This window comes from Anthonomus grandis, chromosome 6 (assembly GCF_022605725.1).
Source record: "Anthonomus grandis grandis chromosome 6, icAntGran1.3, whole genome shotgun sequence".
Taxonomy (NCBI): domain Eukaryota; kingdom Metazoa; phylum Arthropoda; class Insecta; order Coleoptera; family Curculionidae; genus Anthonomus; species Anthonomus grandis.
The window spans coordinates 29,967,534-29,993,473 of record NC_065551.1 but is presented as its reverse complement, the minus strand read 5'-3'; the positions used below and the strand labels follow the sequence as shown (position 1 = coordinate 29,993,473).

Here is a 25,940-nt window from a genome sequence, read left to right as displayed (position 1 = left end):
GTATGTATCTTAAATGTCCATCAATTAACCCAAAATATACAAGAGTCTACTTTATTGTAGAGCTTTGGAAAACCATATTTCATTTGTTATTCCATAGCAAAATTATCAAACTATATATTTTTAAACGAAATTAAAAATATTATTGCTCTAACAATGATAATCTAATTATATATGAACAGCTTTCATTTTTATTTTTAATATCAAAGGCAGCTTTAAATTGACTTAAAAAATAATGATTATTAAAGTTTAATGTCCCCATGTGGAAAAAGTAAAGGAACCTCATTTATTTTAAAATTATTCTATATTTGAACTATTATCTCATTTTACATTAAAAGAAAAGCAAACAACCATAAATAAGTTGAAGAGAAGTGCCTCTATAAGGTGTTCTAGGAAGTGTACATTTTTTTTTCAGCACAGTAGACTTCATTGACTCATGCTAATTGAATCAAAAGGTTATGGAAGTGATAAGTAGTTTTTTTAAACTAATGGCAGTAACACTTTTTTATTAATATTCAACTGCTCCGTTTCTTTTTAAAAAATGAATAAACATACCTTTTGTCCGCAGCGCTGATAAGTATCTAACAATTTTATTGTTGATGCTCTGACAAAAGGTTGGCCATTCGGACTCTCCTGAATTAACTCAGCACTGTCCTGCTGTGGTGTTACCAATGGTGGAACTATGCAGTTATTCACTACTGGTCCAAACCCGCTATTGTCCAAAAATGTTGAATTTGACACTGAGCTGTTGTAGTAGTCAAGTGCCGCTTTTCGTTTCTTAGGAGCGCCAAGAAATGAGTGGTTTGTTGTTGAATTATGGTTACTGTTCCCTGTGACCAATTGTTGGGATTGGATAAACATGTCATGCGATCCCTAGAACGAAAAATCATGGTTTGTACAATTCTATATTTTATTATATCCAGTGTAAAAACACTTAACTAATCATATCTAAAGAATCTCTAAATTGCGTCATTTCAAGTAACTCTTTTTGAACACATCAAAACCTTGTGGGACCTTGTTGAGTGTTATAAATTAATCCAGTATAAAAACTGATGAGATTGAAACAATATATCACCAAAGTTGTTTACACATACCTCAAGAATTTCATCTGTAATAGCTGTCCCTAACCATAGCTTTACACTATACATAAAAACAATTCACTCTAACCACTCTAATCTGCTTTCCTCCCTTACTGCTTGAATGGCTTTAACTAAATGGTGAGATATCTGTGCTGATTAGATACATAATCAAAAGGGTGATAATTTTACCTACCCATGGAATTAGTAATAATAAAATTAGAAGCTGAATAAAGTACTTCTTAGGTACCTGGACATTTCCTTAAGAAATAGGTTTTCCACAAGGTTGGTTATCATAAGAATTTTATGGTCTTCAGGTAAAAAATCACAATTATTGTTCAGGCTTAACTTGACCCTTAACTAGAACTTACATTAATATCAGACAATAAAATAATTGTTCTCAAATTTTATCACAGCATGTACCAGTAGTCAGGTAGACTATTATACTTACCTGGAGTTAGGTATAAAATGGAATTATTGGCAATGACTTAAAAGTTTTCCCTGATTTTGTTGCAAAAGAATTAATGCAAAAAAGTGCATATTCAATATTCTTACACATGTGTACAACACATTTACACACTCAAAAATCAAAGTGGCAAAATCAAGAAAGTAGAATATAAAACTTATAAAAGACTTATTACCTAATTATGAATTTCTTGATAAAAACCAATCTACTTGATTATGTACGTATAAACAATTGTGTAATATTGCAGACTGATATTAATGTTAATAAATGCTTTAAGAGCTTTATAAGTCTTCACCAATAATTAGAAATCAATACATATGGGATTAACAAAGAAATTACTTTTTATAAATTATTATTAAATTACCTGTTTCATTTCAGCAATGGACCTTATTTAGAAATTACATTTTCAAACAACTTAAGGTTTACACTCATAAAGATATTTGCATGAAAATAGCTAACATTATAGAAAACTAAACCTTTATAAAATTTTATATGGATTTTCCTTGAGGTTTATATGAAAATGCTCTCAAACTCCTGAAAATAGGTAAAAATTACATTTTTAGGAAAGAAACAATGTTTTTAATGTGTTAACATTTGATTGATAAGATTGTCTCAATAAGATATTTGTTTCTATGTATACACTAACACCACAGTAATAATATGACAAGAGTTTCATTTTTACTATATTAGGTTTAAAGTTGAAAACAATCAATATCCTGCCAATAGCAGTAAGAGAAACAGCTAGCAGAAAGTTTTTTATGCAGAGATTTAAAGAGATCACAAACAATTTTAGGAACATTTTATTAGAAACTGTTTGTTCTTTTTCTGTGTTTTTCTTCACTTTCCTCTATTATTGTTTGTTTTGTTCTCTAATTCTATTAGAACAAATGGTGTGAGCTTAGAATTATAATAGTAAGAATTTCTAAAATTTTACTTTTACAAATAAAATACAAATTTTTCTAGATACCTATAATAATTTAAGCTATAAATATAGTTTTAAATTTAAAACAAATCATAAAACTATTTGTAATCATTTCTATAGTTATGTAATATAATATGGTGCTTTTCTATGAATATAAGTCAATTTACATACAGAGAAGGCAATTTTAGTTCATTATTTTGTTCATTTAATTTTATAAACCCCTTTTGGATTAAGGAGATATTATTGAAGTCACTTGAATAGTATGTATGTTTCAATAAAATTGTTGATCTTGTTATTCTTAATTATTTTGAAGGTCTTTTTTCATAATTAACACAAACTGAAATTTGGAAACACTTAACACATGCAGTTCTAAATAGCAATCAAGTTTACTACTGATTATCTAATAATATGTTTATGTTTTGTTTCATTTAAATTTAAATTATTTTAAATTAACCATTTTTAAATTAAATCCTTACATAACATTTTTGTACATTTTGATAACCAAATACAGAACACAAAAGAAAACATCAAGTGATTAATAATAATATAAATAATATAGTACATTTACTAAATGATGTGTTACTACAAAATTAATAAATTAATCATTTTCAAAATCCGGGACTGTTAAGTTAGAAGATTGTAAAGAAAAGTCTAAGCTCAGTAAATGTAAAATTGTTAGATTTGGGTTTCAAATGTCAAAGAGTGAACTGATTAGGGTAACTACATAGATTTTTTGTAAAGGTCTAATTTAGCAGTTTTTCTGAAAATTATTAAAAGTTAATAATATAAATTAAATAATTAAAAGTAAATATTTGTTATGGAAAAATTACACACATTTTAATCCCTTTTCTATAATACAATTTTTAGAAAAATTGCTAAACCTACCAGATTCTTTAGTGTGTAAATTAGAATTAGATGTATCCCTGGCTTAGATTCAAAAAGATAATTATCTACAATACTATGTGTTCAAAATTATTAGCAGTGAATCATCCTTAAATGACAACAATTTTGAGTGATAAGAAAAACAGTAAAAATTTTATGACCAAGTGCTCTTTTCCTAATATATTAAGTCACATTGGTATGTTATTATTTTTCAATACAGGAATGCTTTCTGATAAATTTAATTACTGTTACTAATTTTGGTAAAGTTTAGTCTAGTTAAATAACTCCTCTTAAAATCACCTCTAAATTGTGGGAAAAGGCTTAAAATGTCTGTAATTCTAAGTTAATCTATCCCAATTCAACCCATTTCAATTATAAAAGTCGGAAAATAAATTATTGACAATTTGTATTACAGTAAAAAAGTTACAGTACTTAAGGTGCAATTTTCAGAAAAGTTGCTAAACTAGACCTTAATTTTGATAACACTAAATAGGTCTAATAAACAAAAAATTACAATATTACCCAAGTTCGAAAATGATTGGAAAATGGTTTCCTACTATTGCCAATCAATGATATTGAGGAGTAAATTAAAAGTAAATTTTCCTAAACAGTGAAACTTCATAACCAGTTGTTTTTGACATTTTTAAAATCAGTCATCCATCTCGTGTTAAATATTGCTCCTAATTAGCCTACTATCAGTAGTATCCACTGAGTTGGATTGAACTGTACATTTCCAATGAAATACTTATTGTTTTGAACACAATAAGTTATAAGAGCAATTGATAAAAATATGTGAGTGCTGACTGACTGTGCCAGTCTAAGGCTTTTGATGTGCTGGATGACATATGTACTATGTAGAAAATTAAAACATATAGGTCTTGATGAGGTATCATGGTGGGTTTTTTAAAAGCTATTTTACAGCTCATCCTCTTCATTTCTGGTGTCCCACAATTTTGGGCCTTTTTTTCATTTCTTATTTATAGCTTGAGGCAGTTCAAAACTTACATGTAAGTTGATGATATCTGGCCTCTCCATGACTTTTATCCTGTAGTTTTCTGATTTGGTTAAATTCAATTTTGTAATACTTCAAATGAAATTCTGAAAAGACAGGAGTTTTACTATTTTGTTCAAAAACAAGGAGGGTAGAATTATAAGGGGGTTATAAAATTCCAAAATGTGCAAGTAACTTTGGGTTATATTTAAATCTTCAGCCCTCTTAGATTTAGGTAGTATTTTAAAAGAATATTAAAAAAAAAAATTAAGAATGAAGATTTTGTATGCAAATAGGCACATTCTTAATTTTATGATGAGAAAAAAATGTGTCTTCCATTGACTTTACCTATTTTAAATTATTGTAATATTTGTTGTATACTATCCCTGTCTTGATTTCTTGTTAAAAAATCATCATGAGCCCATCATTCTCTTTTTTTTTTAAGGAATTTCAATCATATGGGTATAATGGCCTATAACTCTTCAAGAGTAAACTATAAAAATTGTAGTATTATCTCTTTATATAGAAACTTAAAAAAAAACTCCTGGCTGAACAAATTTCTGCTTTCAATTAACTAATATATGACAGCATGTTATTTATTTGTTATTGCTTAGGAATTATAAAAATATATTGGTTGTTGCTATGATTTGTAGGAATCAGGATGAGCTTAATAATTATGTGGCTGTTATTTAAATTAATTAAATTTAATTACTATATTTATTTTGATACAATAGTTACGTTAATTTACAATGTATGTACCAAATATTTATTACTTGGATCAAATGATGTCATGAGAACTATTTTTTCAGTGTAAACACCTAAGACCTATTTTGAAGTAGGGAAATGAAAAGTTTGATGATATTAATATATGGATGTTAGCTTATGAGGTTTTTATTTTTGTACACAAAAATAAGGAAGAAAAGCTTTATTTTTATTATTTTTAAACAATAACACTTAACGATTTAGAGGTTATATCCTATAATTGTTCATCTAAACTGATAAACTCCCTTCAACTGACATTCTGTTCCTAGAGATAATTCTGCACTAATTTAACCCTCAAAATCAATCCTTGTAAACAGGGCTGTACTAAATAAAAATAGTCTATCATTTGATCCATGGGCCTAATAAATCTGTGCCTTGTAAACTTAGCTAATGATAGACCCAGTTGTAATACTTCCTTATATTAATGATGTTTTGGTGTAAGAATGACTGAAAGATGATTTTCTTATATTCCCACTACTATTTTTCTAATAATGAGGTTGTTTATTTCATTAATTTAAAGTTTACTGATATAGAACATGTATAGACAAAATACAACAGATAAATATTAGGGCCAAGTAACAGTCAAACCTTTGTCCCTTGAAAGGGTCAGCAACCCTCTTTTAAGTTTATTAAATCGATGATAAAGAAATGCAGGGAATTCATTATTTATCTACAAGAACTTTTGAAAACACAACTGAAAAACGTACTGGAAAAATACGCGTACTGGGGAGGCCACTTCCCACGTATCAGTAGCGAAAACAGACGGGGAGTTGACGCCAAAATGTCGCCCGCAATCGCCCATATTGAGGTTTTTCAGGGGCCTTTTCGTGATTTACAAGCTTCTAACATTGTTAAATTACGATATTTACCTCTCAATCCTTAATCCCTCTTCAAATAAGCCCACTAGCATGCTGAAAACTGCACAAAGAACGGTCTTAAAGTCCAGCCATCTTTGCTATACTTCTACGTAACCAGTATGTTTACAGCGTCATTCGCGATATTTATAAACGTTTATGGGACATGTTGTTTACACGCACACGTACACTGATCATTCCTGAATCGACCAAAACACTCCAAAATTGTTCTTGCACTATTTTTCAGGGGTTTTTTTCCATTTTTCGCGACTTTCGGCTCCGCACCACACGGCTGGTTTTTGGCTACGTATTCGCTCGATTCTGCTGTTGTAATGCGCTGTTGCCGAGTCGACGGCGGTAGATTTCCCGTCGAAATTATAAGTCCAACGAGATCGAAGTGTAGAGAATGAAGGGAATAATATACAGGATGTTAAAAACTCACGCCAAAGTATAGGATATTTTAAATTTACTAACTAGGTAGTAAATTATCGCCTTAAAGACGTCATTATCAATAATTTAAGGTGAAGCGACGATATTAGACTTTGTGAGGACCTTAAGAGAAGTACACAGGTCACAGCGAATATCACAACTTAAATAACTAACAGGAATATTCAAGAGACCACTAAAATACACCAAAAAAGACTATATGTGTTGTAAATACATATAGGGTCGGAATTTGAGCATGTACAATGCGGCTATATCTGCTATATCTATATACTTTTGCACTTAATGGTATAAAACACAAAAATATAAGTGGTGGTAGCATATAAACTGATAGAAATTCTTCTGACAAATCAGCTAGCGTCCTCTCGCCTGACAACGGAAAATTTTGGAACTAAGTTGACCGTTTGACGTGCCTAATTGGACCCAATGGTAGAAAGGCGTGGTCAAATTAAGGCGGGAATTCAAATTCCACTTAATCTGATAATCTTATTTAATCGTAATATCTACAGCAAACGCCTAATCAAAAAGGTTTTTTTTTGATTAGGTGTTAGCATCAGAATAAAAATAAAACTCTTCAGCTTTATTTTACATATCTAAATGAGTTAATTTACTGCAATAATCAATTAACAATAGTGTACTACATATGACCAATTACAAAATTAAAAAATAAAACAACGTTTTTCTTTAATACATTTATTATAACAGACATTAAATAAATTAGAATTAATTAGTCAATGTCAAGAACGTCATTTCTGTCAGCTCCCTGTCAATTTTTCCAAGCAAGATAGCCGACATACGATTCCGATTTTCAACATACATGTGCTTAATGGTAACTCCCCAGTAAAAATTGAAATTATAACTGATATATATACAGAGAGAATTGTCCACAATAAAGCGCCAAATTTGAATTTTATTCTATAGTACCGTACGCCTAAAATTACTTGAGAACGTATGGCTCTTCCATATAGATATAGAAGGGAAATTCCATATAGATCTACCATAGAAAAAAAGGTAATGCAGCAAATTTTATGCACGTGTGGTGTGCCATTTATATTTATTTATATGCTCCATGTAACATTTTCTTCCATGGTAGATCTACTGCAGTTCCTAAGAACCATACATTCCCAACTAATTTTAAGCGCATGTTACTATAAGATAAAATTCAAATTTCGCGCTTTATTGTGGCGTCACCGTCAACCCCATTTCCATTTAGTTCTACTCCACAACCTGGAGGGGTCGCTGCTATTGACAATTCTGTCTCTTATTATTGCGCATTTTTATTTATTTTTTTGTTTGTTTATTTAGTTGTACTTGATCAACAGGATGTCAATTCTTTATTTGTTTTTCTGTTACTATACTAACGAATTTGTAAAGAAGCGGCATCGTTGCGTTTTCATTGCTGCGCTACATTCAAGATTCAAGGAAAATAGAACGAAAATCGAATTTGTAATGTTGATTCACGTCGCAGTTGATTGTATTATAGTTGTTTATTTTAAAGGAGGTTACTTTTCTGCTATTTGGTTATTAATATCAAATAACAATTTCTTAAATACTTTAATTCTAGATAAACCGGCTCATATTCAATGAAACATAATGAAACTCGAACCTTACATTCATCTATTTTTATGTTACGCCTTAAATCGAGCGAGCAACAAGTTGCCAGAGCAAAACAAAAATCTATTTTGGTTTTATATATGAATAGAGGGATAATAAACATAAAATGGGCATATAACATAAATTATATGAAGATTTTTTTACTCTATGTATTATATTTAGAGGGTGTTTCGGTTTCTTGCTGCTTCACTAAAACTTGAAAAATTGAGGCGAAAAATAAATTTGGATTGAACTTATTATATATGAGGTTATTTCTTTTTAAATGAAACATTCGATACATTTAACGTTCTGCGATCAATAATACCCTACTATACTTATACAATTTTTTGACATATTACCCAAGACTAAACATATGTTGATTTTTAAATTTAAATAATCAAATTAAATCAGCATAGCAGATCTGCTCAAATCCTGTTATAACCCGGTATTTTCGAAATGTATGGGATGAGAACATGACGCTGGTGTTCAGTCATGGTCATGTTCTCATCCCATACATTACGAAAATACCGGGTTAAAACAGTATTTGAGCAGATCTAAGGGAATGCTAATACTTTGAAAATTCAGATGCCATTTTTGATGACTTTTTTGAGCCCCAAAATAGGCTCTAAAAATGCGAGATATCGGCTAATATGGGCGCTACATGTTGCGGATGGTCTCATTGCAATCAGAAGGACGAAACTAAGAAAATACCATTGGAATTTTCACGATAGTGCCCATAGAAGCCGAGATATCGACCTATACAATTTAGGAATTCCGAGCATGAATTTTTTTCACAAAAACTTTTTTAATTTTTTCGGTATTGAACTAACTACACCAGCGTCATGTTCTCATCCCATACATTACGAAAATACCGGGTTACAGTAGGATTTGAGCTGATCCAACGGAATGCGAACACTTTAAAAAATTCGCAAAAATGCCGTGTTTGTAACTACTAACGTTGTATTGAAAAACAATGACATAGCAGAGCGCACGAAATGCTTGCTTGCGACTTGGTTTATTTCGCCATTAAGTGCTTCTCTATGCGTTGATTCCCCAACCTGTATACATCGTAATCCTGTGCATACAGGTTTTTACTTCCTTTAAACATAGGCGCTTGGTTTAAAATAAATATTAGCATATATTAAAACGTATATATGATCTTTTTTTTTTTTTTGTGGTCTATTTCTTTTTTGGGACAATAAAAACGGTAGAGATCAGGGTATACTGTACACTCTAAAAAAATGTATGTTTATTTTGCAAAAATCATCTTCGTTAAAAAAAACAAAAATTGAAAATGTAATTTAGTTATTTAGAAAACTATATAATATGTTTTCTCCATTCAAATACTTTGTATTTTATGGAAAAAACCTGATTTGAAATGACATCATTCATTGGTTAAGGTGTCGAACGGAAAATAGATAGGGTGCAAAGGCCATGAAACTAAAAAGAAGATCAGCTGATTTCTAACGTCAATGTGACAAGTGACATTTGAATTGGGGGAGATCCGGATTTTTGTTCCAAATTTTATTTTACAAAAAATTTACGAGTTTTTAAATAAATTTTTTAGTTAGTCACATTTTATGTAAGTAAATTCTCCACCACTCAATCCACCTGTTTTTTAAATAAGCTATTTTCCCCACCCAATACTTCCCTTTAACAATAATCCTAAATAATAAAATCAACTCATTATGTAATCTTTTGCCTTTGCAGCAACCATGGGTCACGGATTCGGAAATTTATGGAAATACAGGGGTATTATTACATACAGAGTGTCGCCCTTTGAAATTAAGGCTTTTGCCGGGGTCATTTCACATGGCTTTCCCAACACACTTAGAAGAATCGCTGAAAATATACCCTATGTGGTTCCTCGTAAGTTATTATTTAATTAATACAAATGGCATTTAAGAAACATTTTGTCTTTTAGCACTTGCTTTGGCCTACATTACATATGATCAAGTTGAGAAGGCTCACCACCAAACAATGAAGAAAAACCCAGAAGATTATGCAAATGATAAATAGATTTATGTACGACCAGTCTTATAGTTGTATTAGCACTTTTTATTTATAATATACAAATACCATTTAACCTTTTGTATATTTACTGATCCATTTATGAGAATGAAACCAGAATCATTGTTCATTCATTATAAATGATAAAAATTTCAGCCCTGCCCTGGCTTTATTCAATTAGGGTTACATTTTGATGGCATGGAATACACCAGGTTTTGTGAAAAGTGGTAAGAAGTTAATTACATAAATACATATTTAATTATTTTTTGTATCCATATCATACAATATTATGTAGACAATCAATAATTAATATTTTTGTGTTTTAGACTTATATATAGAGTATTTCATGCTTTTGGTAAAGCATCATTAGTTAGTGCCTGTTTTCATAAATTCTATAGAAGGAAAGGTCAAATAATCCTTTCTTTGAAATATTTAATGCTTTATTTGAAGAAAATATACATTTTTACACACGAAGGTATCAAGCACATATATACTGCACACAAAACCTAATTGCTATCTGTTTTTAAACCTTAAATTCATGTTCTGATTGTAGTTGTTGAATAGTTAATCAGTATCTTAACACTTAGTTAAAAAGATCTACAAGAAATGAAAGATTTTACTTACATATTTAAAATACATCAAGCATACAATTGTTGACAAGAGTTCTTCACATAGTAATTTCTCATAAGTAAAATATGCTTTGCAATACTCTCTATATCCTATATTACTATTTTTTTCCAAATTTTTTAGATGAAATTAGACCGCTCCAATAAGAGAAGGCATTTTTTTTGTAAATTTCTTAAGTTTCCAATAAACAAGTCAATTATAATATTATAAGTTAAACAAGTGTGAATATACAAGTACCACTAATGTGTTGTCACTTGTGATTTTGAGGTTTGATTTGTTGTTTCTAAATAGTCTTTAAAAAAAAAACAATCCAGAGCTTAATTCAAGCCAACAGTGTATAATAAAATATATACAGATTATGTGCTTGTTAATATAAAAATTATTTTAATATAAGGAATTTACTTCAAATTGCAAATACCATAACCTTATTAAGATATTCTAAAAATATTGAACTTCTTTAAATAATACTTTATGATGTTCATAAGATTTTTATGATAACAATTTTTATAAATTTACCATAATCGACTATAATTTTTTATGAGTAACACATATTAAAATACTTCAAGAAAGAAAATGTGCTATATTACGTAAGACAACAAAACCTTGTGTACAAGCATCCTAAAAACTAAAAAATTCCAAATTCACTTTAAATTTCAAACATAACATCTAAAACACTTTACCATAAAATTTACACACATTACCAAAATTAATCATAACAAAACAGATTGAGAAAAAAAAGCATCTTTTTGATAAATTTGATTAAAAAATATGTAAAGCTGTCAATAAAACAGAATTTAGAGGAAGTAAATAAAATTATTTAATAGGAAACAAAACTAAAACACTAAAATGATGTCGGAGCACAGGTTAAAAGGTATCATTGAAAAAATCGTCAAGGCTATAATATGCCCTGGATAATAAAAGTGATTTTAATTCCTTTTTGAATTTCTTAACTTCTAAAATTTGTCTGATACATTTTTGTCAAGGTATATAAGTGTGAGTTCTTGGTGAGGGAGGATGTAGGGATTGGTAAGGGAAAATCGTTAACCTGGCGAGTCGTATGACCAGTGTTAGAGGGAGGTTTAGAACATTTATGAATAAGAATAGCTGTTTCTAAGATAAAAAGAGTTAGGATTTTTTGAGATATAAAGAGAGGTTTACAAGAATCTCTTAACCCAGCGGAACATAGGTATCTAACTGCCTTTTTTTGAATCACAAAAATTATGTTTAATAATCCCTTGTTGCTTAAACCCCAAAAAGGCAAGCCATAACGAAGATGGGACTCAATAAGAGAAAAGTAGACTGAACATGCAACTACCCCTCGCAGCTCAATGGCCCCGCCATTCTTACTGCAAAGCATCCAGAGGATAATTTTAATGCAAGATTTAGGATATGATCTTCGAAGCGAAGGCGACCATCAATGATAACACCAAGGAACTTACAGCTTTCTTTGTTTTGCAAGGGGGAGTTTTCACTAAACATAAGGCCCTGAACGTCACACTTAAATCCCATAATAGAGGTTTTGCCCACATTAAATACAAGCCTGTTTGCAGCACACCACTCCGATAAAATCTTAAGATCCTTAAAAACCTGGGCTCTAACATAATCAGAATCTCTATGATTCCACAAAATGGTGGTATCATCAGCAAACTGAACCACTTTGCCCTGCAGTTTTAATGAACCCAAATCATTTACATAGAGCAAAAATAATAGTGGTCCTAACACTGAACCCTGAGGTACTCCAGTTTTAAGGGATCTGGAATCGGATAAATACCAGATACTGTAACTCTTTGGGTACGATTAGACAGATAGAATTCCAGCCATTGCAATGCCACACCTCTTAAGCCATAATTATTGAGCTTAGACAGCAGTATTCCATGATCTACACAATCAAATAAGAAAGCTTGCAATAATCTGATTGGAATACATATGCCTACAATTTTATTGGGATATGTAACTTTTGCTTTTAGATTCACTTGAAAACATTCTTGGGTTTGTTAATATTCCTTAAGTAGAATAAAGTTTTACTACATTAACTTAATTATAGACCCATAAATGTTTTTCTATTGGTATTTTGATTTTAGTTTACGAATTTAACAGTTTTTTATTGGTTAAATTTACATTTCGATTTAATCGCTATAAAATATTTTGCTTCTTTTTTTATATATCTAGAACTTCTCAAACGATAATCTCGCCTGAAAGGTAATAAAGTTATTTTTATTTATTTATCGCGGTCACTTGATAATAAAACAATATCTATAAAGAGAAATAATAAGATATAGAAAAGGAAATCTCCCTAAAAGTTTATTTATTCCTGAACAAACGCACTTTTTTTTAATTTTGCAATAAAAAAAGAACTGGGATTTTTTCTCAAAACTGACATTTATACTATAATAAACAATCATTTTTTTTTAAATAAAAATATATTAAACAACTAACATAAATACCAAAGTTTATTATTGTACCAAAAAATTTAAACTTTCAATGCCGTTAATTTTTTTGTGTTTGAATCGTCATCTGAACTCTGTGCCTCTCCATTGCTTTCTGAACTCTGTTCCTCTTCAGATTCACTGTCACTATCTTCCTCACTACTATCATCACGAACCTGAGGTCTATTGGGATTCACAAATATATCTTCATCATTATCACTGGTCAAACCTTTTTCTTTCTCCTGTGAAAACTCTTTAGGCCAAACGTTATCCGCGATAAAGTATTTTATATGTTGAGTGGTTAGTATTCGGACGATCTCGGCTTTCACTTTATCACCTTCTTCAATGGGTTCTACTAATACAAAATCACCCCTTTTAACCCACATATTTTTACGAAATTTAGTAGGCATCGATACTAAAAAGGTTTTTTTGTCAGTGGATTCAACTTCGTGCAAATTGTTGCCTTTACTGCTGAGTACTTTTACTATTTGCTGGTTTTCAGTTGGTGCAGAAAAATCGTCTAGGAACGTTTCTAGTAACACGTGCTTTCTTTTATTTGCTCTTGACATTTCTGAAACAAAAATTAAATTAATATGTTCTTTAGAATAATATTATATCTTATAATGTTTAATCGCGTTCTGTAAAGCTTACTTTAAGACACCTGCCTCAACTATTTACCTTAAAAGTTAAATAATTTTTAGCTTGTCAAAAAACTGACACTTTAATAGCTTTCTAATTTTTTGTACAATAAATTCATAGTATGTAAAAATTATGAGTGGAAGTATTGCCTCAAGTACACTTTTAAGCATATACAACAATACATTCCTTCAATACCTTAAATACTCCGAAACCATCGGAGGCATTATATTGGAACAAAGCTTATACGTTGACAAAGTATTCCGAGCGACATTGGATCTCTTACAAAACCTGGGGAAATTTAAAAAACCCACGAACCCACTGGCCGAACATTATATAACAGAACCTCTGTTCCGTGAAATATCCGAAGTGGTAAGATTCGAGAGTAAAGCCAGTGACTATATTTTTCAAGTAACTTTAGTAAGTAAAAGCATCAAGATTTTTGAATGGATTCGAGAACGCGATGCCGAAAAATTTGTGGCAAAACTACAAAAATACATTCAGTTTTATCAGCAGAAGGCCAGCTGCGAAATAGAGACTTTAGGTCGAACACACTTCGAATGGTTAAAGTTCTGGAACGAAACTTACGAAGAATTCTCTATTTTTATTGTAAACTTTTTTAAAAATGGTATTATATGGACTGGCAGCGCCACTTTACCAGTGGGAACGGTGCTAGGGGATTCCCAAATTGTACAAAAAAACGAAATGCACCAGGCTTTACTAAATGACCTTAACAAAGGAGAGGTTATTAAAACAGTACTCCGGCATACCTCAGTAGATCATGCCCAATCGCTTCCAAAAGTATTTGTTCAAGATGAGCACAAATGGTTTATCCAAAACCAAAAGGATAGTCACAAGGACTTGATACTAAATACCTGCAGGAAAGAAGAAGATATTTGCATATCCAATTGTGAAAATTGTACAGTCGTTGTCGAAAGCTTCGTAAATATTATCTATTTAGATATTTGTAAAAGTGTTACAGTATTGTTTAGAAACGCCGCCAAGTTGGAAGCCGATAACTGCGTTGACTGTACGCTGCACTGCTTCGAAAAAATTAGTACGATGGAATTCGCAAACAGTGAGAACTGCAGCATTCACTTGTCCGATAGATCTTTGGATACCGCAATAGTAACTACCAGATGTACTGGTATAAATGTACATTTCCCCTTCGACGATGGCGTCTACAAGAGTTATAAGATATCCGATCGTTTAACTACTAAAATTGTACCAAATAAAGGAATACAAACGTTTATTCGCCAATAAATTGGTTTTGTATTTTGGTTCCTTATGATTAGCCGTGAGTGAAAGGAAAACTGCCAACATAATTCTTTAAACTTACATTAAAATACTAATTCGAATTGACTATATTTGATATGGTTCACACAGGTTCAAAAAATCCATAATTAAGTTATTCTTAGAAGCAATTACCAACGGAAGCATGACAGTTTTAAGAAATTGCCTAATATCAGATTTGCTATTATTACTAAAGACAGGAGAATTTTAAAAATTCAAAATTGGTTCTGAGTTGAGTTTACAAAACTGTAATTTTTTTTGTCAAAATTTGCCAAACTTCTCGTATCAGATGTTTTTATAATAAACTTAAATAATTCACCCTAAAAGAAAAACTTATCTAAACATAAACCCAGTATTAATAAATTTATGTTTAATTTTAGAAATATGCTTCACAAGTTTCTCAAAATAATGCGTGAATATTTTATGAAATGAAAGGTTTAAATTAAAAACGCGGGAAAGCCAAAAAAAAACGAGAAAATTAACTTAAAATAACTAACTATTTATGACTGACTATTAATTAACAGTTTTGAAGAAACAATTTAAAAAAATACCATACAAAATCAAGTGTGTCAACTAGCTATCAAGCAACATTTTTTAAAACTAATTTTACTCTGTAAACTGTAAGGAAGTTCTAGGGCTATTCTCATTTGAAACAAAGCAGATTATTGCCTAATGACCCATATACGGTATATTTCTAGATTTTAGTGAGATATGACTCTTTTTCAAAAAATTAAAAATCCAACACCAATCACTAAGAATATAAGGCCATATTTGTGAATGAACGATCAGGGTTTTGTAATTTATCAGTGTGAATCACGAAATACTGATTTTAAATGTTTATGGTTTCAGGAGTTGATTTACTCGAGTCTTACCTGAATAATAAAGTACAGTAAGTTTCATATGCAAATTCAGTGTTTGACTTACAGAGATTAAAGTGCGGGATATCCCAGAGTTCAGTCTGCGTGCTTGTTCTGTTTTCATTGGATATTGTCACTAATTTAGGTACCCAGCCATACTGAAATCAAAGCCAATAATGTAGAAAAATTGACAGCAGAAGGAAGTCTCAACCAACCCAATTTAATAGGACTCAAAGAAATTTGTAAAGGGCAATTGAACAGAGGCAGTTACATAAAGTAGCCAAGCACAAAAGGAGAAGAATGTGCAAGAATTGAACCAATACCCCATGAAAAAACCATGGTTTCATGATGTTGGATATAGATGACGAAAATTCTCTCTATTCAAGTTTCGGCTTCTCATCGGAGGTTGGATATCATCAGGGCAATTGTTGTTTTACTGACGGTTGCTCTAAATAGTTTGATGTTAGTCCAAACAATTTCTTTAGTTTCTGAGCCAAGATGTTCTTCTTCCCTGGCATTATTTCCTTTTATTTTTTGTAGTAACGGATATTTAGGTCCCCTTATAACATGTCCGAAGTATTCAAGTTTTCTTCTTTTTAGCGTGTTAACTACTTCCTCGTCCTTTTGAATTCTCAGACGCAGTTCCATGTTCGTGACTTTATCTTTCCAGGATATTTTTAATATGCGACCACCTTTTAAAGGAGTCCAAGCCTCAGCTTCATAAAGTAGAGTCGAAAATACGGAGCATCTTAACATTCATATTCGAAGTTTTAGATTAGAAATAATAATGTTAGACTAAATAATGCTAGAACCAACATAGCTCCAAGAAATCCTATTGATGAACCTTCACGGAGATTTAATTCTTTGCCGTCTGATATAAAACAGGAGATTTCTTACTACAGGAGATTTATGAAGAAACTTAAGATTGTTGTTAGTCAATGTTAAAATTGTTTTCTATATGTTTAGGTATTATTTAATTTGATGTAATGTTTGTAAAACAAGACTACAGTTAAGACACCTTTAAGAGTTTATCACTTATATTAGCTTTCAAAATATGTATTTAACTTTATTAATAATTGTAATATCTTGTATGTAACTGATTGCTTAAATCAATGATGTTTTCAAAAAAAAAAAATGATATTCTCCCTACACAGAAATTTTTGTTATTTCACAAATGCCACTCTTGCTATCTCTATTCGGGATCTAATTTCAACTTGACTGATCCAACGTTGCCGTTATCAAGCTACCCAGATACGTATATTTCCATACTCTCCATAGGTGTATTGTCTATGATAAGGTTACCTTGGACATCTTCTCAATTGACAATAATCTTAGTTTTTTTAGACCTCAGGAATAAGATGTGTCATTTAATCTTTGTAAAAGTATTTGGAGATCTTTGAGATTATCTGCCTTTACAATAGTATCATCAGGGAATCACATATGTTTAAAACTTGACCGTTAATGGTAACGCCTTCTTGTCTGTTACAAAATTCACAAGAGTGAAAACCAACTACTGTCTAACCCCAAAACATTTAAGTAAAATGGGTATCGATTGTAATCCAAATTGTGGAGAATAAAGAACACTAAACCACAAAATATGTCACTGTCTTTTGGATGAACAGAACTGTAGAGAAAAATATGATATTGCAAAAAAAGAATGAAAAGGACCAACAAACATTCAAAGTCTTTTTTAATTTGTTATTAAGTTTTTTTTTTTATTATTAATTTTTGAGTATCATGCACGCACTGGCTAATTATTAAATTTTTTTACGATGTAGAATAGCAATATTTTGTATTGCTAAATTTCTATAAAATTTGTTATGACTTTTTAGACATTGTATTAATGTTTTTGACTGTTTTTGTTACTTTTTTATTTTACTTTCTTGTTACTATTTTTATTTACTTGCCTACTTTCTTACTTTTTACATTTAGTATAAGAAATTTGGCCAGGTACATTTATGTCTTTTGTACCCAGTTTTGTAAATATTTATTTAGTACTTGTATTTTGGTTTCTATATTTGTGTGTTTTGCTTTTTATGTATAGCTTTGTCTACAAAATTTTTTAAATTTTTTGACAAAGCATATTTGATTTATTGATTGATAAGATAATATGTATTTTAAATTTGTATGTATTTTTAATTTAGATAAATTTAGACCGAGTTTTGTATGATTTCTTTTATTCAGCTGGTAGGACCTAAGTTTATTGTTTTAGTTTCTATAATTTTTATTATGTCTTTATGATTATTATTTTAATGTAATATTATGTTTCCGCTTTGTAAATGAATGTTGAACTCTTTTTATAACAAACCGATTTTGATTTGAAATATAAGAATATCACCAATACTACCCCAACAATAATTAATTAAAACTGAGTTAAAATACAGCTTTGGCTCATTTTAAATTGATATATATATTTAAACCTTTTGAACACGCTTCATACTCTTGTAACACATTTTAGTGAATGATGATATTCACCTCTTTTCAAACTTCCTACTCTTGGTATCGTTATACCAGCAAGCATAGTTTCCTTTCGCTTTCTCTATAGCCTGATAAATATTCAACGATTCTCCGTTATCGATGCCGTAACCCTTTTTTAACCCGTGCGGATTACTAGGCGTCTCGCAATCGTTATCGCATTCTTTTCTTAAAACCGTATCCACTTCTACACTGGAAAAAAAGGCAACAGCTTGAGGCAAATCGGGCATTCCCAGCCGATAGGAGCAAAAACTTCTGGTAAGAAGATTAGAAACGTGTAACGCTAGCGCCGCTTGATATTTATACTGTTCCGGCACGATATATCGTACTTCATCGTGAAAACTGATGCAAAACCGGATTTTGTCTCCCATAATCCACTTCATGCACGTTAGCATTAGATGTAAAAAGTCCACGGCTCCCGATTGTACCACCCAATTGACCCTGGTGGTTAAAAACTTATCGTCGCCATGCGATTTTGGCTCCAGAGCCCTAGTAAGTCTTCCACCTAAAAAGGGAGTGCATGGGGTGGGACTATTAGCAATTTGTTCCAGCCTATTGAACATAGCGGATTCGGTACCGCCAATCCATTTTGATTGAAGAAACATTTCGTGTACCGTTTTTCCGCAGGCTTTGGCCAGCTCAAACGCTTGCCATTTGTTGTAAGGTTTGTCAGCAAAATCGGTTAAATATTGCGGTTTTAAAAAGTAAATCTTCTTTCCTTTGGTTAAGGTAAACATTTTTAGAGCCTTATTTCTGGCCTCGGATTCCCCCATTGAGGGATTAAATTGGCTTAGAAGGCGCTCGGCGAATTGTTGGCCGGCCCCATAGATTCGCGCATAATTTATAACTTTAGCGTGTTCCCTGGAAATTCCTACTGCTTGAGCTGTTACACTGTGCATGTCGGTGTTTTTTGCTTTAGTTCCGGATAGGGTCATCCAACCAAAAGGGGTGGAGCCATGCATTTTAGCATGATCTGCGTCACCTGAAAATAAAGGAGAATAATTATATTTATAATATTAATAAAATAAAGCACACTGTATTTTTTAAAGAGAAGTAGGTCTCATGTTCAATGAAGTTGCATATTAGCTTAGACCCAGGTCTTAATTTGTCAATATTTTTTGGTCTGATAGGTAACTTTCTTCTAACTTCTCTAAGATCTGTGCCATATCATTAGAGAACCAACAATGGTTGTGGATTTGAACCTTTCAAATCACTTTGCCCAATTTTTATGTTTTGACATTCAGAAAATTCAAAAAACTAAAGTAACATCTGTATAATTCAGACGAATTTTTTCAAATGATATTTTTGCTTCATTTTTATCATCATTGGAGGATGAAGAAAATTAAATAATGAAAATAAAAGTAAAAGACATAAGTTAAATCCTGAATTAATGAGATTAAGAGAAAAAGTATCTTTCTATAATGACCTGTGTATGATCTGTAGGCAAAGGCATGTTATAGGGCAATATGTCAAAATTTAACTAAGATATAATTAAGAAAATACTAAAAATATTTTTAAGGGAACAAAATGATAAAAATATTTTTGAAGCTGCAAATTCTAAAAATATGTCTAGTAAACAAGCGGCCAATAATTACAACAAACATTTTACAAGTTTCCCTTCTCAGTTTAGTACCTCTATTGATTATGATTTTATGTCTAAGCATACACCTTTAAGATACAAATCTTTTTTCATGTCAGTAATTTGTTCCGCAGATGTATCTTTAATTAATAGTTTAAAGTGTTCAAGTGCTGCAGGTTTTGATGAAATCTCCAAGCTATAAGTCTGTTGTCTAGTTTTTTAAAAGTTCTTGAGTTGCATGTAAAAAATTCTTTATCTTCTTATTTTACAAAGTATGAATTATTAAACTCTGCGCAGCATGGTTTTACCCTCTCTAAATAAAAGTATAGAAACAGCTTTGTGCTAATTTCAAAATCAGGTTGTCGCAGCAATTGACAAGGGAAAATATATTCTGGGATTAGTTTTAGATTTTTCCCATGCTTTTGATTATGGCATTTTACTCCATAAACTCTTTAGGTATGGTTTTAGAGGATCATCATTGACATTGTTGACAGCCTATTTTCAGAACAGAAGCCAGATTGTTACAATTAATAATGAGAGTAGCAACTCTTGCCTAATAACCTCAGGGCTCTATCATAGGTCCTTTTCTTTTTTTGGTGTATACTAAAGACCTGGTATCTTTTATAGAGGGCATTGCACCTAATATAAGTCATATCTTTTTTTTACGAAGTAGGCAGGCAGTAAATTCTGTTATTTTATTTAAAGATACACAAACGGAGTTACTTCAATCAAGCAGTTCTAAACTATTGGGCATTACTTTTGACCATGGTCTACAATGGAATTCTCATGTACATATTCTTTGCAATAAATTAAAAACTTGTTGCTATGCATTAAAATTTCTTTCACAACATAGTGATAAACCAGCTCTTTTAACTTTATGTTAAGCCAATTTCCATTCCTTCATGCAATAAGGGATTCTGAACTGGAGACTGAGTCCTCTAGCTTCAAGGGTATTTCTTATTCAGAAGTATGCCATCAGGACCAGTAGTAATATTAAATTTAGAGATTCATTCAGGACGCACTTTAAAAAGAATAAAATCCTTACATTGATTGGAGTTGCATTGTTGCCATAAGTACTTATTTCTATAAAAATAAACCAATTTTTTAAGCAAATAGATCTGTCCAGGTATATAAAACTCATAGGCAAAACCTTTTATTGCCGGATTTTCAGCATTTTATCAGAAAAAATATTATTTACAATGCTTGTAAGATTTATAATCACTTGCATCATAACATAACAAATACCCCAAATGTATTTATTTTTTAGAAAAGGCTCCAAAATTTCCTGGTTGAGAAAAGCTTCTACTCTTCAATAAGTTTTTTTAACTAAAATTTTCAGTAGCAAATGTTTGTTAAGAAATTTAAAAAAAAACTTTATTAGTATTCAAACTGTGCAACTTTTGTTTTTCATTGTCAAGCTGTTTGGTTCAAAAAATATATATAATTTATAAAAGAATCTTACCTAATACACTGGCAATCCAAAGTTCTTGTGAATCAACATCGGCACCGACAATATTATATCCAGGTGGAGCTTGAACCATCGATCGTAATTCACTACCGATTCTTTCCTTATGTGCATTGGAAGCGGTCATCCATGTAGGTTCCATGGCACGGCGTGTTAAAGTTCCACACACTACAACTTGTGGAATTATAGCTCCAAAAGTAAAACCTAAAATATTAATTAAATTTATGAAACTCAATTTTAGTGATTCATTGATTGAAGTACCTGTATCTCTTAAATCTTTGGGTAATTCATGTTCGGAAAACCATACAATCATCTGTTCTAGAATTCTGCTTCTGTTGTTTCTCCAGTAAGATAATTTTCTGGCTATAGTGAGCACTTCTTCGGCACTCTCTGAATCACCAGCTAATACGTTTTCGGAGAATTTATTTAAAAAATCCTTGGCGAGTGGGTTTCCGACATTGTATGCTGCACCATCTTTGTGAGGCAACTTGAAAAACCAACAACAGTCTTCTATTTCTGTATTACACCAAATTCCTGCACCTGAAATAAGAATAAAATTAGTTTTTTGACAATATTAAAAAAAGATGTAAGTAACCTTTATATAAACCACCAGTTTTATCTTTTTTTACTCTAGAATAAAACTCTTTCCTCATTAAATGAGCATCAACAGCTTTTGATATGGTATGTAAGTTGTCAGCTCCATCAGCTCTAGATTCTTTTTCAGACAGTAATGGACACTTTTCTAATAATTTCTTTAAAGGTAGTTTTCTTTCTAAATCTACATCATTAGAGAATGGTACCAAGAACCCCCAACCTTTATCCTTTAAATGATGTAAGGGATATCCTTCCCAAGTGAGAGAAAGAAGTTTTGGAGTTATTTTCATTGAAGTGCTTAGAAGATATGGACCAGGTACCCAGTCAGGAGTAGAATTAAGTTTTGGGCATAGCTTTCTGTACCTAATAAAAAACAAAATAAATCGATATATTAGGATATTAATTTAAAAAAGCCTGGTTCAACACTTCAGAAGAATGCCTTTTTAGTATAATTATGAAGTACTTTATTTTACTCTTTCACCTCTAATGATAATATAATCTTTTACAATGACTCGAAACTCTCTTTTTGAAGTCTCTCTATTACAGGGTTTTTATTAATCTATGAAACAATTTAAACTGTCATGAAAACAAATGTACCTAATCTTTAAAAAACCACAGTCTACATAAAGTATAAAAATTATCAGAAAAATCTAAACCGTAAAATTAGCAGCCCATACCTTTACCAGTCTATAAAAATGTTAAAGATATAATTGACAAAGTCAACTCTACTTCTAAATAAGTAGTTGAAACAGTGGGCTGCCAAGGCAGTTGTGCATATAGGTCTCCTGATGGACCCATCATGCCCAAATAAGTAGTAAAATATACATGTTTGAATTGCACCAATGACATTTATTAGTGAATAAATTGTCACCAGTTAAAATGTCTGTGGCAAAATTTCTTAACCTCATGAAATGGTGAACTTGACATGAAATTTGAAATCCCTAAAAAAATTTAAAAACATTTTTGGCATAGGAGTTACTCAGCCAAACTATGAAGGATGTTCTTTATTATTTCTATATTGCCCCTTTCATATATATTCATAATGGTTTGGATAAATAAAATTGTATGATATAAACCTTAGATTTGATTCTTTATATTATAAAAGATCATATAGGTACTAATTGAATCAACTTACCAATTAGGATATCCAGGTAACACCATCTTAACCTTTGGCAATAACTCACTAGTTTTCCAAAGTTCTCTAAACTTTTCTTCAAGTTCATCATGTTCTTCATCATCCTGTCTATCAGGTTTACTATCCTTTATTTCCAATTTACTAATTGCAACTTTCTTAGGCTTTAACTCATTTTTCATTTTAATATCTTTTACTTCCCAATCTTCATCCCACAACCAGAGGTCCTTTTTATATTCTTCGTTGTGCAGCAGTTGGCAGGCCTGATCTGCCCTTCTAGCAAGCAGAATCCTCCCTTCGTTTTCTAGATCCTCAAAGGATTGTTCAGAATCAGCAACATATCTATTCCAGTTTTGATTGACAGGTAAGTAAGCTGTTCCCAATTCTAACATGCCAGCTAAAGTGACTGGGTGTGGAAATCTGTTTAGGAAGAGTGGAAAAAGCTCCTTCAGAATTTCATATGTTGCTTTAACATCTGTAGAACAGTAAGACATTACATTTTGAAAATTTTCTTTGATGTCTGTTAAAGTGCCTTCGACAAAGATATTCCTTGTCTCCTTTGAAAGCTTTTTCCCACAATATAAATTATAAACATCAACAAGATTATTGAGAGAACTGCTATTTTTCCATGATTCATCTTCTTCAATAAATTTCGATGACTTCATAACAGCTCTCTGATAGCTAGTTAAACCACTAACACAGACATGCAAACTCATAGTATCTATAAATCTAGTTCCTGTTATTTGGGGCCAATATTGTTCCTTAATCCTAGCTCGGTCATAAGACACATTATGACCAATGATAATTTTTGGTTTTAATTGATGTTCCTTTAAATTAATACCACTATCACTGCACTGGCTCTCTAAAGGAATTAAGCTCTCCATATGATACTGATTAGAAGTGTTTGGATTGAAGGTGCCATCAATCAGAGTAGAGCTAACCCAACTGTACCAAGCTTTATTTGATACTGCTGTGGCCAGTGTAGGACTTTTGCCAACCATCATACACACTTCTACATCAAACACTAAAGCCTCCTCTAAAGGATAATCTACTTTCATTGGTTCTTGTCCAGGCTCATAACGAGTCCAGCCATCTTGTAAAACCCATTTTTTTGGAGGGTTGGGAATACTTTTCAAAAGTTCCAACACAAGTTCCCTATAAACACCCACTTGTTCTTCACCAATATTTAAAAAGTGTTCCTCAATGTTTTGACCTTTTAATGGGGGTATAATAAAATCTACATCAGGTAGTATTTCAGTATCTTCACTTTTCATGTTGTGCTTCAATAGTTCCTTTTTGCTAGTTTCTATAGTGGCATTATTACTAGTATCTTTGTAACCCTCTAAAAATACTTGGTCAAATATTGCTTTTGAAAGCATTTGGATTCCCAGAGGATTTGTTCTCGGTCCAAGTTCCTTTTCCACCCCCGGCACGCGCACAGGTTTTTTCTTTAGGGTAGGTAACTTTTTATCAGGGTTAGGAGCAAAAATTTTCACTCTAGATCTTGGGCTTATTTCATAATAAAATCGTCTAGCACGAAGCCAGCTTTCGCAACGAAATAGTTGCCTTTTTGAGGGAAAATAATTTAAAAGAGCCATAGCTGTATAAGTATTTTAAGTATAATAATAAAATAATTAGTTCTATGCTGGTTTCATGGAGAACCTAATGAAATATGTTTGTCTTAATAGAGACGCGTTTTTAAAAGTCGTAGCAACTTACCGGAAAAGCAAAGCAAAATAAATGTACGAAATAAAGTATCTTGTTCTAAACGTTTTTTTGTAAAAATACAACTTAACTTCTCAAATAAACGTTCGACAAACACAAATAAACACAACAAAAAATGTGTTTCCAAAGTGAGGTTAGCATGTATATTGACATTGACATTATTGACAGTTCCAAAGTCAAGTCAAGTCTGAATTGTATAGTCTGTAGACAGACGCTGTTTTTTATTGCCAACCTAAATAATTTATTGATAAATTACTTAGGTTGAGGAGATTGCGTAAAGATAAATCTAATAAAAGAGCGCAATTCTTTAAATTATGCGAAAACATGTTAAGGCACACTACAACAAAATTAAAGTGAACATTTTTTCTTCCCGTCTCGGTTTTCAAATTTTTGTTAGTTGGCAGCACTGAAAATTAATGCAAATTTGGAAATTCTTCCATATACACAGAACCTAAATGCGCATTACAGCTAGATCATCTCTACCTATTTAAAACATTTTAAAATAATGCGAATTAAGATCGCTAAAACGGTTTACGGGTGTTTTACGCCCGTTACGGGGTTTGTTACACCTGCTTTTTATATGCGATTTTTCGCATTTCGTCAATGCGCATTAACGGTAGTGTGTAAGCATGGTAATTTGTGACGTAATAATGTTGATTATAGGAAGCGTTTATTCAGTATTTTATTACCAAGTTTATACGATCAGCTTAAAGTGGCTTAATAAGTGGATAAGTCGGTTTTAAACCGCTTTAAACTACCGTGTAAACACCTGTCACCGTTCAACCGATTGAACTCCCAGTGCTACCAACACAAATATACAAATACTTTTAAAACATAAATTAACAGATAATTAATTTTTTCGTCAAATCATTTTGTTATCACTTGGTAAACTAGTCAACTTTTCAACTAATAAGCTAACTAGCCAGCTTAATCATTTTTTTCTTTTTAATTCCTAGGTTGGCAATGGTAGACAGCTGTTTAATCTTAAGGTGGAATTTGATTAGCCAGTTAATTCAACCGGTGAATTCTGAAAAGTGCTCAATTTCATATTTCTATTTCTTGAATAATTTAGAACATCTAATCGGAGCCATCATTTCGACTTGATCAAGTTGGTTTCGGCCAGCCTGCAGCCAC

The 25,940-nt window shown here is 31.3% G+C and overlaps 4 protein-coding genes across 17 annotated transcripts in view; 1 reads left to right on the top strand and 3 right to left on the bottom strand.

Annotated features, from left to right (window-relative positions):
• The window catches only part of LOC126737015 (homeodomain-interacting protein kinase 2), a 62,441-nt gene extending 56,155 nt beyond the window's left edge, over positions 1-6,286 (bottom strand). For 6 of the 12 annotated variants that reach the window (XM_050441686.1, XM_050441687.1, XM_050441683.1 and 3 more), the window contains exons 1-2: positions 5,966-6,285; positions 553-870 (exon numbers count right to left, since the gene is read on the bottom strand). In XM_050441686.1, the coding sequence (XP_050297643.1) occupies positions 553-858 (306 nt within the window). In that variant the 5' untranslated portion in view covers positions 859-870; positions 5,966-6,285. Of the gene's footprint in view, positions 1-552; positions 871-5,965 lie in introns of all 12 variants that reach the window. The other 6 variants (XM_050441691.1, XM_050441692.1, XM_050441696.1 and 3 more) reach the window with 3 other exon arrangements.
• Positions 6,287-9,404: 3,118 nt separating this feature from the next.
• Positions 9,405-10,073, top strand: LOC126737491 (cytochrome b-c1 complex subunit 8-like). The gene is made up of 3 exons (XM_050442404.1): positions 9,405-9,569; positions 9,698-9,856; positions 9,912-10,073. The coding sequence occupies exons 2-3, from the start codon at positions 9,703-9,705 to the stop codon at positions 10,004-10,006; spliced, it is 249 nt and encodes an 82-aa protein (XP_050298361.1). The 5' UTR covers positions 9,405-9,569; positions 9,698-9,702; the 3' UTR covers positions 10,007-10,073.
• Positions 10,074-13,061: 2,988 nt separating this feature from the next.
• On the bottom strand, positions 13,062-24,933 carry LOC126737545 (probable RNA-binding protein EIF1AD). Of its 2 annotated transcripts, XM_050442473.1 has the most exons (3): positions 24,801-24,933; positions 15,852-15,994; positions 13,062-13,621 (listed from the first exon to the last, which is right to left on the bottom strand). In XM_050442473.1, the coding sequence occupies exons 2-3, from the start codon at positions 15,958-15,960 to the stop codon at positions 13,095-13,097; spliced, it is 636 nt and encodes a 211-aa protein (XP_050298430.1). In that variant the 5' UTR covers positions 15,961-15,994; positions 24,801-24,933; the 3' UTR covers positions 13,062-13,094. The 2 variants fall into 2 exon arrangements, with proteins under 2 accessions (XP_050298430.1, XP_050298431.1); XM_050442474.1 differs by lacking the exon at positions 24,801-24,933 and having other exon boundaries at positions 15,852-17,539.
• Positions 13,474-24,934, bottom strand: LOC126737542 (DNA polymerase subunit gamma-1, mitochondrial). Of its 2 annotated transcripts, XM_050442472.1 has the most exons (7): positions 24,801-24,934; positions 23,085-24,743; positions 21,951-22,312; positions 21,617-21,895; positions 21,353-21,559; positions 18,312-19,293; positions 13,474-13,621 (listed from the first exon to the last, which is right to left on the bottom strand). In XM_050442472.1, exons 2-7 carry the CDS (start codon positions 24,677-24,679, stop codon positions 13,603-13,605), a joined length of 3,444 nt encoding a protein of 1,147 aa, XP_050298429.1. In that variant the 5' UTR covers positions 24,680-24,743; positions 24,801-24,934; the 3' UTR covers positions 13,474-13,602. The 2 variants fall into 2 exon arrangements, with proteins under 2 accessions (XP_050298429.1, XP_050298427.1); XM_050442470.1 differs by having other exon boundaries at positions 21,353-21,895.
• Between the last annotated feature and the right edge of the window lie 1,006 nt (positions 24,935-25,940).

Coding starts and splice junctions, on each gene's coding strand:
- LOC126737491 (XM_050442404.1), top strand. CDS start 9,703: ATGGGTCACGGATTCGGAAATTTATGGAAATACAGGGGTATTATTACA. Junction 9,857..9,911: donor TATACCCTATGTGGTTCCTC/GTAAGTTATTAT, acceptor TTTGTCTTTTAG/CACTTGCTTTGGCCTACATT.
- LOC126737545 (XM_050442473.1), bottom strand. CDS start 15,960: ATGAAAACAGAACAAGCACGCAGACTGAACTCTGGGATATCCCGCACT. Junction 13,622..15,851: donor TACTGTACTTTATTATTCAG/GTAAGACTCGAG, acceptor TTTTTGTTTCAG/AAATGTCAAGAGCAAATAAA.
- LOC126737542 (XM_050442470.1), bottom strand. CDS start 24,679: ATGGCTCTTTTAAATTATTTTCCCTCAAAAAGGCAACTATTTCGTTGC. Junction 22,313..23,084: donor TTACCTGGATATCCTAATTG/GTAAGTTGATTC, acceptor GTTTTTTATTAG/GTACAGAAAGCTATGCCCAA. Junction 21,896..21,950: donor AACTGGTGGTTTATATAAAG/GTTACTTACATC, acceptor TTCTTATTTCAG/GTGCAGGAATTTGGTGTAAT.